At 40.1% G+C, this 14,267-nt stretch overlaps 1 protein-coding gene and 1 pseudogene across 5 annotated transcripts in view; both read right to left on the minus strand.

The window, feature by feature from the left end:
* Positions 1-14,267, minus strand: part of ATP8B4 (ATPase phospholipid transporting 8B4 (putative)) — a 206,294-nt gene that overhangs the window by 169,960 nt on the left and 22,067 nt on the right. For all 5 annotated transcript variants that reach the window (XM_045823771.1, XM_045823772.1, XM_045823774.1 and 2 more), the window contains one exon: positions 2,837-2,895. In XM_045823771.1, the coding sequence (XP_045679727.1) occupies positions 2,837-2,895 (59 nt within the window). The remainder of the gene's footprint in view (positions 1-2,836; positions 2,896-14,267) is intronic.
* Positions 9,408-9,863, minus strand: LOC123808871 (annotated as a pseudogene).

Raw genomic sequence — 14,267 nt, forward strand, 5'->3', positions numbered from 1 at the left:
TTCGTATAAAAGATTTAGCAGGACCTGGCACATAGTAAGCATCTAATATATTAGCTAGTCTTACTGTTATCAATTATTTCATATAAATTATCTCACTTAATCTTTTAGTAAATAGTCCTATAAGGAAAAATTCTCATTTCACATCTGAAATAACTGTTGCTCAGAGAAATAAGCAAATCAAGATCACAAGTCAGCAAATCATAGAGAGGGGAAGGATTCAAACTATGATCTATCTTATCCCAAAACATTCTTTCCACTATACTTCAGGGCCTTCACCATTTCTCCTTTCGTCTTTTTCATAAGTCTCAGTTTATTTCCATTCCTTTTCAGCCTTTAGGTTGGAATATTACTTCTTTAGTCATTATGAGAATTCTCCCTGGGACCAGTTAAGGTCTTTTCAAACCCATTTCCAGTTGGAGTAATAACCTTTCAAGATAAGCAAAAGGCACTGGATTCTGCCTCCCTTAAAAAAAATTCTTGTAGGAAGTGGTTTAAAAGCTCTAAAATCAGATGGATACAGCTTCAAATCCCATCTCTACATAGAGTGGCTCATAGGGTTATTGTGTCTTATTCTATCTATCCTTACAATAACTCAATGAAGTAAGTACTTTTATTATCCCAAGTTTGTAGCTAAATAGACTGAGGCTGAGAGAGGCCTCACAGCTCACAGTATGACCAGCCATCCTGTTGGGAGTTCCCAAAACAAGAAACCACCAACTGATTCCAGTGGGGACCCATGTTCATTCCAGGAGGACTTGGTCTATCCGTGTGAGCCACTGCAGTGGCCTTTAGACCTGCCCTTCTGGGCTCTACAGCTCCCCTTTCTCAATTGTGTTGACATTCTTGGTTTTGTCAGCCCATAATGGCTTTTTTTCTTTCTTTGGTATGTATTAACTCAGAGGCTGAGCTGCCTTGCTTGATCTGCTGCAGCTGCAGAATACTGTCCTACTGTCTTGTTGTTGTTAGGAAACCCAACAGAAAACACAGCCGCAGCCGCACATCTGCGTGCTTTTGTCAGGATCATGCGAACTCAACAGAAAACCATCTCTGTGTCATTGGTATGTTATTACTTTTAAAAGAAAGAAAGATCTGAAGTAATCAAGGCAAATTATTAACATCTACTCAATCTGGGTGGTGGGCACATGGGTATCATATTATCTCCTATGCTTTTCTGTAAGTTCAAAATATTAATAAATTAAGTAAAAGTAACTATAAGTACAAAAGACTGCAGCATCTTACAAAATGCAAATAAAATATGACTTCCCTTATAGAGTTGCTACTCACAGAATGAAAACACTTACATGTTGGAAAACAAGTATATGTAGCTAAGCACTTAAATGCATAATTACCCCATAGTAGATTACTTATTACGGTTTTTCCCCAAGGTCTTAAAATATACACATGCCTACACCTCTGATTTAGGGCTTAATGGTCTAGATTTTCAAGGGCCATTCTCCATGTGAAAGGACTGGCTGTAGAATGGCTGGGAAAGCATGGAGCAAATTCTGGTAATAGTCAGAAGGGTTAAATGACTACATGTCAGGAAGTTGCACTGAGTACCATTAATCACCATGAAAAATTATAGTCCCTCCCTCTCTCAGGCTGAGAAGCATGTTTATCTGCCTCCTGAGAGCGATTCCTTCTCTCAAAGGCAGACTTACTTTAACCAAGCTTGCAAGATTGATGAATAAAATCAGGGTGCCATTATATTATTTTATAATGAGAAATCTGTCACAGAAACAGTGTACTGACCCCTTGTAAGGAAACTTACATTGAACATTAAATTATAATCACAGTTTATGTGATTAGCACAGCATGAGAAGAGAAAGCTGTTAGCTATCTCTGTTAAAACTTACTAGTATTAAGCTACACTAACCCAATGTACCCATCCCCATTTATGGGGAAGATCTACCAATGAAAACAAAATACTAAAAATAATCCATCGGCCAAAATTCTCTCTACCCTGGCTAGGATCTGCACAGACACTATCAGTTTGCCTCTTGACACCCACATTTCTATGCCTTAATAGTCATCAAATTCCTCTTTGAATTGCAACTTTCTTTCATTAATGTGCTCATACTCAATTGTAGAGCAGGTCTGATAGGCCACAAGTCACCTATAGAATCAGTTCTACCAATTGTCTTTCTTGGAGCTTATAAAGACTCTACATAGCAACTTAGGTTGAGTCATAGAAAGATGGGGACACCTTGATGGGGCTCATGATATAATTCACGATGTTGTTTACCAGTGTATCCCAAATTTCTAAGGAGTTCCAGTCACTCGGTAGATACTCAATATTTATGGAAATAAAGAAAACCCTCATTTAAAAAAAAATACAAAGTAGTTAAGTACAACTTAAAGTGCACATTTTAATTAGTCATTGTCACCACTAATTTAGTAAATAAAATCATTCAGGACCTGGGGACTTTCTCTTACATATACTTTTCCACATTCAGCCTGAGCGGCTTAGAGAAAATTCCAAAATGCCATTCATCACCCACTAGCCACACCATCACTTCTATCAATAAGTGCTATCATGGAGACCCACTTTCCTATCATCCCTGTGTACTGCAGTGCCCAGACAGGCAGCAAAATGGACTAAGCCTGAATGTGTCTTCCCATACCAGTAAGAATATCAATCACTCTTAGTGCAGAGTAGAAATGGGTATATATTGCTAAACTCTGTACTTATGGAAACATATGGTGCCTTGCTATTAAAATGGACGAACAAAGAAAGTTTTTAGTGAAGTCATGAAGTTCTAGAAGACCTGAATTCTACTGCCCTTAAGGGATAAGGCCCATGCCAGCACGTGTGCATCATGTGTAATTTACTCACTGCATACTGGAACTTTTCATTGTATTCACGGTCATTGGCTTTCACTATCCGTTCCACTTCTAAAGAGAAAGAGAAATTAGGTATGAAATTAAATTTTCAACCCAAAGAATCATATAACTCATTAAAATAACAGCACTTAGGTTACTTTGATTGTTGTCAAGGTTGCAAGAATTCTTTCCTTTGAAATCTGAAGGGCATTGGTTTTTTCCAGCCTAAATGTTGGAACATGTATTGGAAAGTCCCAAAATGGAAAGCTGAAATGTTTCTCATTGTCTTTCTGATGCCAGCCATAAAGCAAAACACTATGTGTCTCCAATTTCTACATCCCTTCAGCTCCACAAAGACCCTTACTCTTAGCTTCAAGTAGTTCCTAAAGGCCAAGGAGCTTCTGAAAATGAAATGCCACTCTGGGAAGGAATTTTTATTTTTATTTTTTGTTTTGCTACCCAGTCATAAAATAAGATATAACATAGTCAAACAAAACCATACGGAAGTGGCCAGTGAAGTCACTGACCTTATGGCCATGGAGCCAAAAGTGATACTTATAACCAGCACTGGACATTGAGAGAATTCCACATCATCAAAGACCCGTAGACCCACCCTCAGCTGGAAGTAGCTTTCTCTTTCTTTTTTTTCCTTTGTACTTCCCCTCTGCTTGAGTCCAGCCAGTGGGCACTATCTTCACATTCTGACCTCTGACACACGCCAGAATGCCAATATCTCCTGGAGGGGAGCTTCTATATATGTCTGGTGCCCCAGTTTTTATTTCTTGTGACCTTGGTTTTTTGCCACAGCCACCCAGAAGATGCCTAATGCCCCAAGATCACCTGGCTCTGGAGGACAGGGGAGCTCATGTTCCTGAGCCCCATGGGACTATAACAATCAGAAATTCACTTCTTGGCAGAATACCATCTTCAGGACCCTGAACAGAGAGCAGACTGAAACACACCCCCAGGCTTTGTGAGAAAGAGGCTTATTTGCTTGCCCACAGCTTTGGCCTGAGGGACACTCTTCTGCTTTGGCACACTTATAGAGACCTATGGAGGGACTCTCAGGGAATGAAGGCTAGTGAACACAGTCTTTGCACTCTCCCTCTGCGTCATTCCAGATCACTGGTATCTTCCAGAAATCACCTTCTATGTTCTCTGGTGCCCTAATTGTTATAGCTGCTACCAACAGACACCTCTACATCACCTGAAAGCAAATGCAAACACCAGTACAAATAACAAAATAAAAGGATAATAAATCCAAAGTTTATAATAGTGCAGAAATTAAAATTTGTAGAGGACAAGAAAAGATAGTGCCTCAGATATACCAGCTGAGCATTTATTTTTGTGGTAAGGATACCAAGTTCTTCCTCCATGTCTACTGCACCCAAAGTTGACCAAAGGGAAATGATGGAATAATAAAAGCTATGGGAAGAGGGTCAGCCAAGTAACCACCAGATGTCAATGCTGGATTCTCAAGGTCAGTGACTTGACCATCTAACCTGGGAGTCCCTTAATCCCACAGTTCTCCACTTGGATAAGTGACAGTTGATACAAAGTGTAGGGATAGGAGTAAGAGTCTGAATTTGGCAAAGATACATATGACCATGGAGATAAAGGAGACTAGAGGGTAGAAAGTAACTTGGAAGCACAAGTTAGGGATGGGACAAGGAAGACCAAGAGGAAAGCAAAAATAAGAAGAGCTGGAAATAGAAGGGAGATGAGAAAGATGAAGGAGATGAAAAGGGAGGGAAAGAAGAAGGGAACATATCTTCATACCCATCCCTTATATGCCAGGCATCATTAATTTTAAGAACTGTCCACATTTCCCAAAGTCCAAGAGGAATCTAAATGCCTCTGCAGCCCCTGTGGCTCAGCTTCCAAGTATGAAGTGTACCTCTGAGGGCTGCTCCTGACACATGACACCCTGCCTTTGATCATGGTTGTGTTTCTACCATTTGAAGAGTAGTGGTCTGTTTGCCATCCACTCACATGGCTTCCTTCTTACCCATCTAAAGAAGCCAGTTTTCTATGAGTGTTCCTGTTTTCCAGTCTAGCTCACCTAACTGCTGATAAGAAAAATATCAGACTGATGTCCAGAGCTCCAGACACCTGAGTGGGCTTGCCCCTATCATGTACAACTCTGAAATCCAGAATCCACCAGGAAGCAACCTCTCAACCAGCCATCGCCTGGAGGAAACAATTCAAACTCTGGCTATAAAAGCATCATCCCCTTTCTTCCTGATTGCCCAACAAAGAGCAAAACTATAAAAACCTAAAATAGTGTTTTAGATAATGAGGTCCCACTGAAATTACAGAATATCTGTTTAAAAAAAAATAGAAACAAAGTAGTGCTAGAAAATAAGGGGTTTAATACAGCTTCACAAATTTTAAAGGAAATCTAGAAAATAAAATTAAAATCAGATGAGATCAAGATGAAAAAAAGATAGGAACAGTTCTCACTGAAAAACATTAGAAGAGTGGTCTTCCCAATGGAGCCCAGAAAACTTCCAAATTCAGTTGATAAACACAAAGATTGAGGGTATGCTGCGGAGAGGGTAATAGTCCAGTTTTTGCTTATTGTCTTATCAAAATAATTAATAGGGTTTCCTTTCATTCTCATAAGTGGAGGATCTGATTCATGAGATCTATACTGCTGGAAAATGCTTCAAAGAAGAAAATAACTTCCTGTGTCCCTTCAAATTATCTTTTTCACAAGGTGGAATGAAGGAAAAGACCACCCATCTTGTAGAAGGTGGAGATGCTGGTAACAGGGAGAACCAGATCAACAGGCTTATTAGAAGGATGAACTAAGGTATTCACCATGGTCATTTTTGTAATCTGGTCAGTTAATAAACAGGAAATGCTTCAAAATTGAAGAAAAAAAGTTTCGTAGTTTGGAAGATAAATTAACCAATCACCTTAGTTTTGGAGCATCACCACAATAATTAAATAATAATTGAGCCACTTGGGTCACATGCTTCCTCCCTTTCTCACTAAAAAGAGGACACAACATGCCTAACGAGGAAACCAAGGTTGGGCATGCAGGCCAAGAGAGAAGTGGTTCTGAACCTCTGCATCAGCTATAGCAGACCCAGGCCCTAGTAAAGCCTGCCTTCCTGAGACAGCTATGGGATTTGCCAAACTACGTGACTAACCCACAGTATTATAGACTAAATGTACGTATCCTCCCAAAATTCATATATTGAAACTGAATCCCCAATGTACTGGGGGGACTTCAGAAGGTATTTAGATCATGAGGTTGAAGTCCTCATGAATGGTATTAGTGTTTCTGTCAAAGAGGCTCCCTTGCTGGTTTCATAATGTGAGAACACAGCAAGAAGATAGCTGTCTGTGAACAGGGAGCAGGCCCTCACCCACCACCAAATGTGCTGATGCCTTCATCATGGACTTTCCAGACTCCAGAACTGTGAGAAATAAATTTATGTTGTTTGTAAGCCAGCAAGTCTATGGTACTTTATTATAGCTGCCAGAACAGACAAAGAAAAACCTGTCTGTGAACTGGCTACATCACTGGCCCTCCTATTTAAAGGAGAGGCCTGGCAGGGATAAAGGTCTTTACAACTGCATGAATTCATCTAGCCCTTCATTTGTAAATACAAGCCAGCAACCATAAGTCACCAGAAATCTGAGACAAACCAATAGCACAAAGGAGAAGAATCCAAGGGGAAGAGATAATGGTGAAAATAAGTAGGAAAAAGAGGTTGTTTTCTTTGTAATTCTAACTAGTGCCTTGAAGATATTCAGGAAGATATCACACCCATGAAAGAACAAGCTGATAGGACAAAGGAAACAGAGAAGAAGAAAGAGGTTTTGGAGGTTAAAATAGTTAATAGACAAGCTATAAAGTAATCTTGAAGAACTCTCCTGATATACCTACCAAAATGACAAAGAGGAGGAAAATGTGAAAAGAAAACTTAGGAGAAGGGGACATAAACAACAAATGGGAGGAAATATTCAAATAAATAGAAGAGAATTTTACTGCACCAGAATAAAACATAAATCTTCAAAGTAAAAGTGCCACCAAGATGAATTAAAGTGGACCCACAGATCTTCATAAAACTTTGAGCTCCAAAAACAAAGGCAAACATTAAAAACTTCCAGAAAAAAAAATTGTTTAGTCCCAGAGACACAAGAATCAGACCATGAAATTTTTCATCTGCAACAAGGATAACAGAAGACATTGGAGTGATGCCTTCCAATTTTAAGGAAAAATATTTTTGAATTTGAAATTCCATAGCCAAATAAACAAGCATGAAGGGGCAATGAAAATCTTTTTAGTCATGCAAGAGTATTTACACATAAGAACATCTCCAAAATAACTACTCAAGAATGTATAACAGGAGAAATTTTTATTTTAAATTTTATTCTTTTACATTTACTTACATATTTTTTATCATTTTTTATTGTTGTTCAAATAGAGTTGTCTCCATTTTCCCGCCACCACTTTCCCCCACCCCACCCTCCCCCACCTCCCACCCTCCATCCTTCCCGGCTCTGGCTTTGTCCATGGGTCTTTTATACATCTTCCTTGACGACCCTTTCCCTCCTTTCCCACATTATCTCCCTCCCTCCTCCCCTCTGATTGAAAAGGAAAGCAGAGTGGAAGAAAATATAGAAACAAGGATGATGATCAACTAAAGTCAACAATGAAAATAAAAATGCCTGATACAATGACACACACACCTGCTTTAGAGTGGACCACAAATTCTACAGAAAAAGGGAAGGACTATTGCCCTTTATTTCATAGTCTGTAAAGTAAAAATAAGCCCATTTCTCAGAAAAAGTACAATTATATATTCATTCTTGAGTCACGCAATAATTTCTCTAACAAATACACATAAAGAAGCCATTGTTTGATATAAAGAACATAAAATGAGTTTTTTAGAGCTGTGTTTTGTAACATCCCTAGGAATGTTATCCCAAACACAATTTCAAGGGCCCAGTGAGAGTTTCTGGACTCAGTCTCTGCTGAGCTGATTACATTCAGGAATAGATTTTGGAATATTTATATAAATAAAGGAAGTGTGTGTGTCCTTCAAGCAACCATCCTAATTATTATTTCCCTCAGCTGCACTTGTGCTGAATACTAAATGACTGTGAGCTTAAGACTGAACTTCCTGGAAAATACCTAGAGAACTGCTGTGCTGTGTAGCTAGCTGAGCGCAGATCCACAAGACAAAAGGTCAAGCTGGTAATAGTGTTAGCATTCTTTCACGACAGTGGAGGAGCCTAAGAGAGATATGTATGTGCCTGGATAGGAAGCCATCCTTCACCATTCCAATGAGCCAAAAGAACAGTCATTAACAGAGATTATCTTAGACACTTGTTTTGAATCTGCTCAAAAATATAGGGAAGTGGGTTATTAAGCCTTCAAGGTCCTTCTCCATGCTGGGTGATGGAAATAACCCTCACTCCCCAAAACTCATTAAAACCAATATAATTTGATGTCTGCCCCAGTCAAATAAAATAAAATATCAATGAAGCACTCATAGGATGCTTATCTTTGAGCCATATGCTTCCTGTTGCATGATCCAAGATAACTAAATGAGGACTCCTCATTTATTTTATGAAGTGGTCATTTATAAATCAGTTAAATGCTAGGGAACATTCACCAAAAGACGTAAACTTCATTTTAGGATTGATGACATGTGGCCTATGCCTCCATCCCCAAAATAATTATCTAATAGAGCTAATGGCTTGTTTGAGCCACCATAAAACCATATCCACTTATGTTTGTACATATGCTTGTCTTGTTATTTGGAAGGAGGACATGCATTTAGAAAATTCAGAAGTGTTGTGGGGTCACTAAGACATAAATTCAAAAGGTGGGAAGGAAATAACACTACTCTGCTGGAAATTTTTAACTGCAATCAAGATGTTGTTCCCTGTTAGCAAGACTTTGTGGACCTTTAAAAATAAGTGATGAAACCGTCCTCATAGAAGAAAAAGAGTCCTGGATCTTTTTTTTTTTTTCTAAGTTAAACTTGTAGCTTTATTCAGGTTTGATTTTAACAAATGTGTTGGGGAGAGAACCCACAGGAAAAGGTGAGGCCCATGGGGCAGGGCCCTCCCAGATGCCTAAGGATGGGGCAGGTCACCTCCCCTCTCCTCCTTTCCCATCTCCTGCTAAAGAATTTTGGGGAGAGACATAGACATAGGGAGGGGGCTGGCCCCCAGTCTGTGGGAGTGGAGCCTGGGAAACAAGGGACCACACCAGGGTTGCATGGGGGGAGGGCACAAAGACCATTTGCCAGAATCCATAGCTTTCTGATTCCAGAACGGAAAAGAAATCTAAATCACAAGCCGTAGCTCTGAGGAGAAAAGATCGGAGGGTAGCTTTGGGACCAAGGCCATGACTCACTCACTCCTGACCAGGGGAGCAGGGTGAAGGGGAGGGGCTCCCCAACAGATTAATGGGGTGGGGGAACCAAAATAAAACTTCCAATATTAAATTGTGTAGGAGTCCAGCTAAAGGTGGGGCCAGAGCTAGGCCAGGCTGGGGAAGGAGCCTCTGCAGGCTCAGGGATCACTGCTGCCACCAGCATCACCCAGAAAGCCAGTTATTTTGACATGGCCTTGATTGCAACAGCTGCCTCCTCTGTCATGGCAGACGCCCTGTTACCAGGATCTCCTCTCCGCAGCCTCCTTGCTGAGACCTCCCTCAAACAGAGGAAGGCCCTCCTGCATTTCCCCCACTGTCCTGGAGCCATGATAGATACCCATCCTGGATGCCTATCAGCTGGAAATCATTCCTTTTGAGGTTGAGAACATCTGTATCATGAGTTGATGGGCAGATATCTTCATATTTCTGCCCAGGAAAGGTTTCAACACCAATTGGGTGGACGTTGGTATGGCTGTGCTTGCCAATCACAGAGGCAGACATCTCCACAATCTCACACAGCCATCTTTTGAGCACCACAAAGCCATTCTTACTGTAATTCTGAACATTGCATTGGAAAGGTAGCTGAGGCCCCTGCACCTCCTGTCTCCAAGTCCAAATCACCTACCATTTTAAGAGGCTTCAATGCCAATTCATGCAAACACAATCAAGGCCTGGATCTTGAAGCAAGAGGCGTAAGATCTTCTCCTACCAAATCATCCATGTAGGCTTATTTAAACTCATGACCTCTCCTCAGCTATGGTTCCTCAGTAAAATAATGCCACTTTGAGTCACCATCATTAAGTGGGAAAATGTATAGAAAGCACTTTGTAAATAGAAAAATACCAGAAAAAATTTTTTTAAGAAAAACAGCAAGTAAGAAGTGAAAACAGAAAATTACCCAGGCATGGAGAGTCAGTCAGTCTTAAAGTTTCTTATATTGTTATTTCCCCAGAGGGTCAAAATAATTTTCTGAATATTTTTAGTAGAAATTGGCAAACACCTATCAATTCTACTCCAAGTCCTCTAAGGCAACACCCAACTCTTACTCTGAGCTTTTCTCCCTCATAACATAATAAATATTATCCAGCTTCCATTTCCAGTAGGCAGGAGAAGACAAGTCATTTACATCTTTTTTTTATTAGTATGTGGACAATTCATAATACCTTAGTATTTAAGACTAGTTAGTGAATGCAACAGCTCTGTTAACAAGACCAAAGGTAAGAGGAAGATTTGGGAGGCTTTTATTGGACCTGTGACCGATTACAGTAATTGTGAGTCCCTAGTTAGCGAGCACGACTATCTTTCTTCAATGAACACCAGAGCATTTTGTCCTTCACCAAATGTGGTTTAGGAGACTGCCTTCAGGCAATTGGCTTTAGATCTCCCAAAACATGAAATGATGAAACACAACGGAGAATTTGGGGTCTCTGTATAAGACCCTGATGGCGTGAACTGGTATTTCCTCAGCAAGGCTGGTCCCAAGCCAAAAGCTGAAGAATGTCTCTACACATAAAGTGTCATTTGGGTTTTATTGGTGGTGGTGTTTTTTTGGGTTGGGTCAGGTCTCAGAAAAATTCCCTTGAGCTAAATCAATGACTTAAGTTTATTTCTTTCTTAATTTTCTTTCATTCTTCACAATCTGGTCTGTGTGGTCGAAAGCCAAACCAATTCATTAAAGACATGAGGAAAGAACAATGGAAGGGCAGAGCTTTGAAGAAAAGAGTTCCCCAGTCTCCAAGATTTTCTGATTTAACTCCAAGTACACACTCACGTACAAGTGAAAAATATGTTTCCCAAATTGGGGTTTCCTATTGAACCTCAGAGCTGACCTGCAGCTGGTGGGACATACTGACATTTAAGCAGCACACTAAAGAGAACCAAGGCAAAACAAAAATCTTTCCACAATTTTTTTTATTCTTGTCCTCACACACACAAAAAAAGCTTGGAAACAGAGTTAGGGGATTTATACAAATAATAATGGCCTTGAGTTTATTTTCCTCTTGAGGGAGCCAGTTTACTCATCAGGGCCAGATATTTGGAAATTTTGATTTATTGGGAGCTTTATTCTTGCCATGGCTTACTACAGTTTCTCAAAGATATGTAAACTTTTTTATTGACTTATATTTCTTCTAGAACACATAAATTGTATTATACAAGTTACAAGTAAAATCAATAAAATGTTTATATAAGCCCCTGACATGTAACTTTCTACACATCACAATGGGAGACTTAAGACTTACTATACAATAAGAAGAATAACTAATGTTTATTGAGCATTTGTTAGAAGCTAGATGTTGTATGAAATGTTTCAGAAGCATTATTTCATCAATCCTCAAAACAATCCTATCTTGTACATGCTGTTATGATCCCCACTTTATGAATAAAGAAAAGAGTCAGCAAGATTATGCAGTAGAATCAGAATTCAAACTTCAAACTACCTCCCTTGTAAAAGAATCTTGAAAGAAATCCGGTGTATAAAGAGATGGTCGGACATACTGTGCAGAGATAACTGGAAAATGGAAAGTGAGTGCCTGTGTCCAGAGGCCAAGGAGAGAGAGAAGTGGCTTCCTCACAGAATGCAATATTCCAGAATGTCCTTCAAATCACATGCCCCCTCCCAGTTAACCTTGTGACCCTGTGACCTCTTACCTTCCTTTGCTTTTTGGCTTTTCTCTATTTCACCATGGAGGCCTTCCCAGAAAACCTATCTGCCCTCTCCTTGCTGAGAATACACTCCTGAATCCCTCTTCAAAATGTACTGTTTTAGACTGTTGTTTGTCTACATTCTTTTACAATTTAATTATTATAGGAAAAATTGCATTTTTATGGACTAGGACTGGATCAGAATACTTTCTGTAAAGTTAGAAAATAGCTTTACCTTTTTACAGCACTCCCATTCAAAAAGAGGAGAAAAAAACAGGATCTACCCTAAGGATAACAAGAGGCTGGGAGAATCTACAGGACATTTAATTTTCCATGAGAAATACATTCCAGCCATCCAAGGGAAAGCAAGCCACCTGTCACAAAGTGAGAGGAAAACAACCAGGTGGAAAAGAAAGAGACAGTGAGAAAGAAGCCTGAGGCAGTCTCATCTGCCTGATACCTCAGGGGTTGCACAGGAAACTGTTTTTTCAAAGCTTGTGGTTGTCATTTTGAAATGCATGGGGCTATAAGTTAAGTTTCTTTAGTACATTTTGGCTTCTGTGTCTCAGACCCCTGAATCCATGTGGCAAATAAAATCTTCTGGAGCCAAGACAAAGTGATTTATTTATTCCAGAAATATTTCTTGAGCTCTTTTGAGCAAGGGTCTATTCTAGGCAAAAAAGGAAAAACAAACACGACAGGGATCTCCTTCAAAGGGAAGGCATGCCCACAAATACCAGCACAGCAAGGATGCAGACAAGAGGCCTAGGGAGCCACAGAAACCAGAGGGAAGGAAAGTCAAGTTCAGATGGGTGGTTAAAAGGCATCCCCCCTTGTCCCAGGTGGCTCTGAAAGGAACTTATCTTGTATACACACTGTGGGATGTGGTAGGTTGTTCTATCAAGCACCCTGTCCAAGCTGAGCTGCAGTCATTTACTGAAAAGAGAAGGAAGCAGGTACAAGTGGTCTGCCACCTGTGATGGGGTAATATATGGACTTTGCAAGAAGATATCACCAGTTCCTCCTCAGCTGTTTCTCCTAGCAAGATCAAGTGTGAAAATACCAAAAGAAAAAGATAGGAGCCTTGCTTTATTTATGTATTCATGAAGCACTCAAATAATACATGTTTTAAAAGAGATATAAAGGAGACAGAATTTGAGGAAGAAAGGAAATCTTCCCTCTTTTCACCCCCACCTGTGCCCTCATTCTGGTCCAAGCCACCTCACCACTCCCTGCGGCTGCTGCAATAGTCTCGCCTTGGGGCCCCTAGCTTCTGCCCTTATCTCTATGATCTGTTTTCAGTAGAGCAGCAGAGTGATTTTTTTACATGTATTCATTTCCTACTCCTGCTCTGGCAAATATCACCACAAACTTAGCTGCTTTGAACAACATAAATGTATTATCTTATTATTCTGGAAGTCAGAAGCCCAAAAATGGGTTTTATGGGGCTAAAATCAAGGTGTTTCAGCAGGACTGAGTTCCTTTGGAGGTTCTTGGGGAGACTCTGTTCCCCTCCTTTTCCAGCTTCCAGATGCTGCCCACATTCCTTGGCTCATGGCCATGTCACTCTGACCTCTGCTTCCATTGTCACATCACCACCTCCAACTCTCCTGTCTTCCTCTTATAAGGACCCTTGTGATTACATTGGGCCCATCTGGATAATCCAGGTAAATCTTCCCAACTCAAGATGCTTAATTTAATTCTATCTGCAAAGTTCCTTATCCCATGTAAGGTAAAATATTCATAGGTTCCAAGGGTTAGGACATGGAGATATGGAGGCAGAAGGCATTACTCTGTCTACCACAAGAATCATCTTTTTTCTCTGCTCAAAACGGCCAATGGCATTTCATCTCAAGACAGAAGTGAGTTTTTACAAAGGCATTCTGGGCTCTGCTTGATCTTCACACATTCACCCTGTAACATCTCTAAACTCAAACTTCTACTAGAAACAGACTTACCATGAAGCCAGTGATGCTTAAGCTTCAGCTCAACCCCCTGCACTTTCCATTAGTAGCCTAGTAGCCTAGAAATGTGTTTGCGTTTTGTTTTTCATTTGCAAAAATAAAATATTTTAGGCACAAGAGGTAAGATCATTACCTCTTCCACTCTAATTTCCCCCCATCACCCTTTGTCTCATATCAGATGGTGTTGGGATCCTCCTCTCTCATACTCAAAAAAAAAAAAAAATCATGTCCTTTCCCCTCTGGACACCAATAGTTACTAAAGTGTAGAAGAGACCCCATTAGCCAATACTAGCTCCAAAGTTAAGAGAGAGATTTTTGTGAAGCCAGCACTGTCTTAAGTATGTCACTGATGGGTCAGTAATAACTGGCACTTCATTGAATTGGTTGCATGATTTTGAAAAAACTAGGTCCAATTTTACACACAAATTACT

Source organism: Phyllostomus hastatus, unplaced genomic scaffold, assembly GCF_019186645.2.
Source record: "Phyllostomus hastatus isolate PE091 unplaced genomic scaffold, TTU_PhHast_1.1 phas_scaffold_501, whole genome shotgun sequence".
Classification (NCBI taxonomy): domain Eukaryota; kingdom Metazoa; phylum Chordata; class Mammalia; order Chiroptera; family Phyllostomidae; genus Phyllostomus; species Phyllostomus hastatus.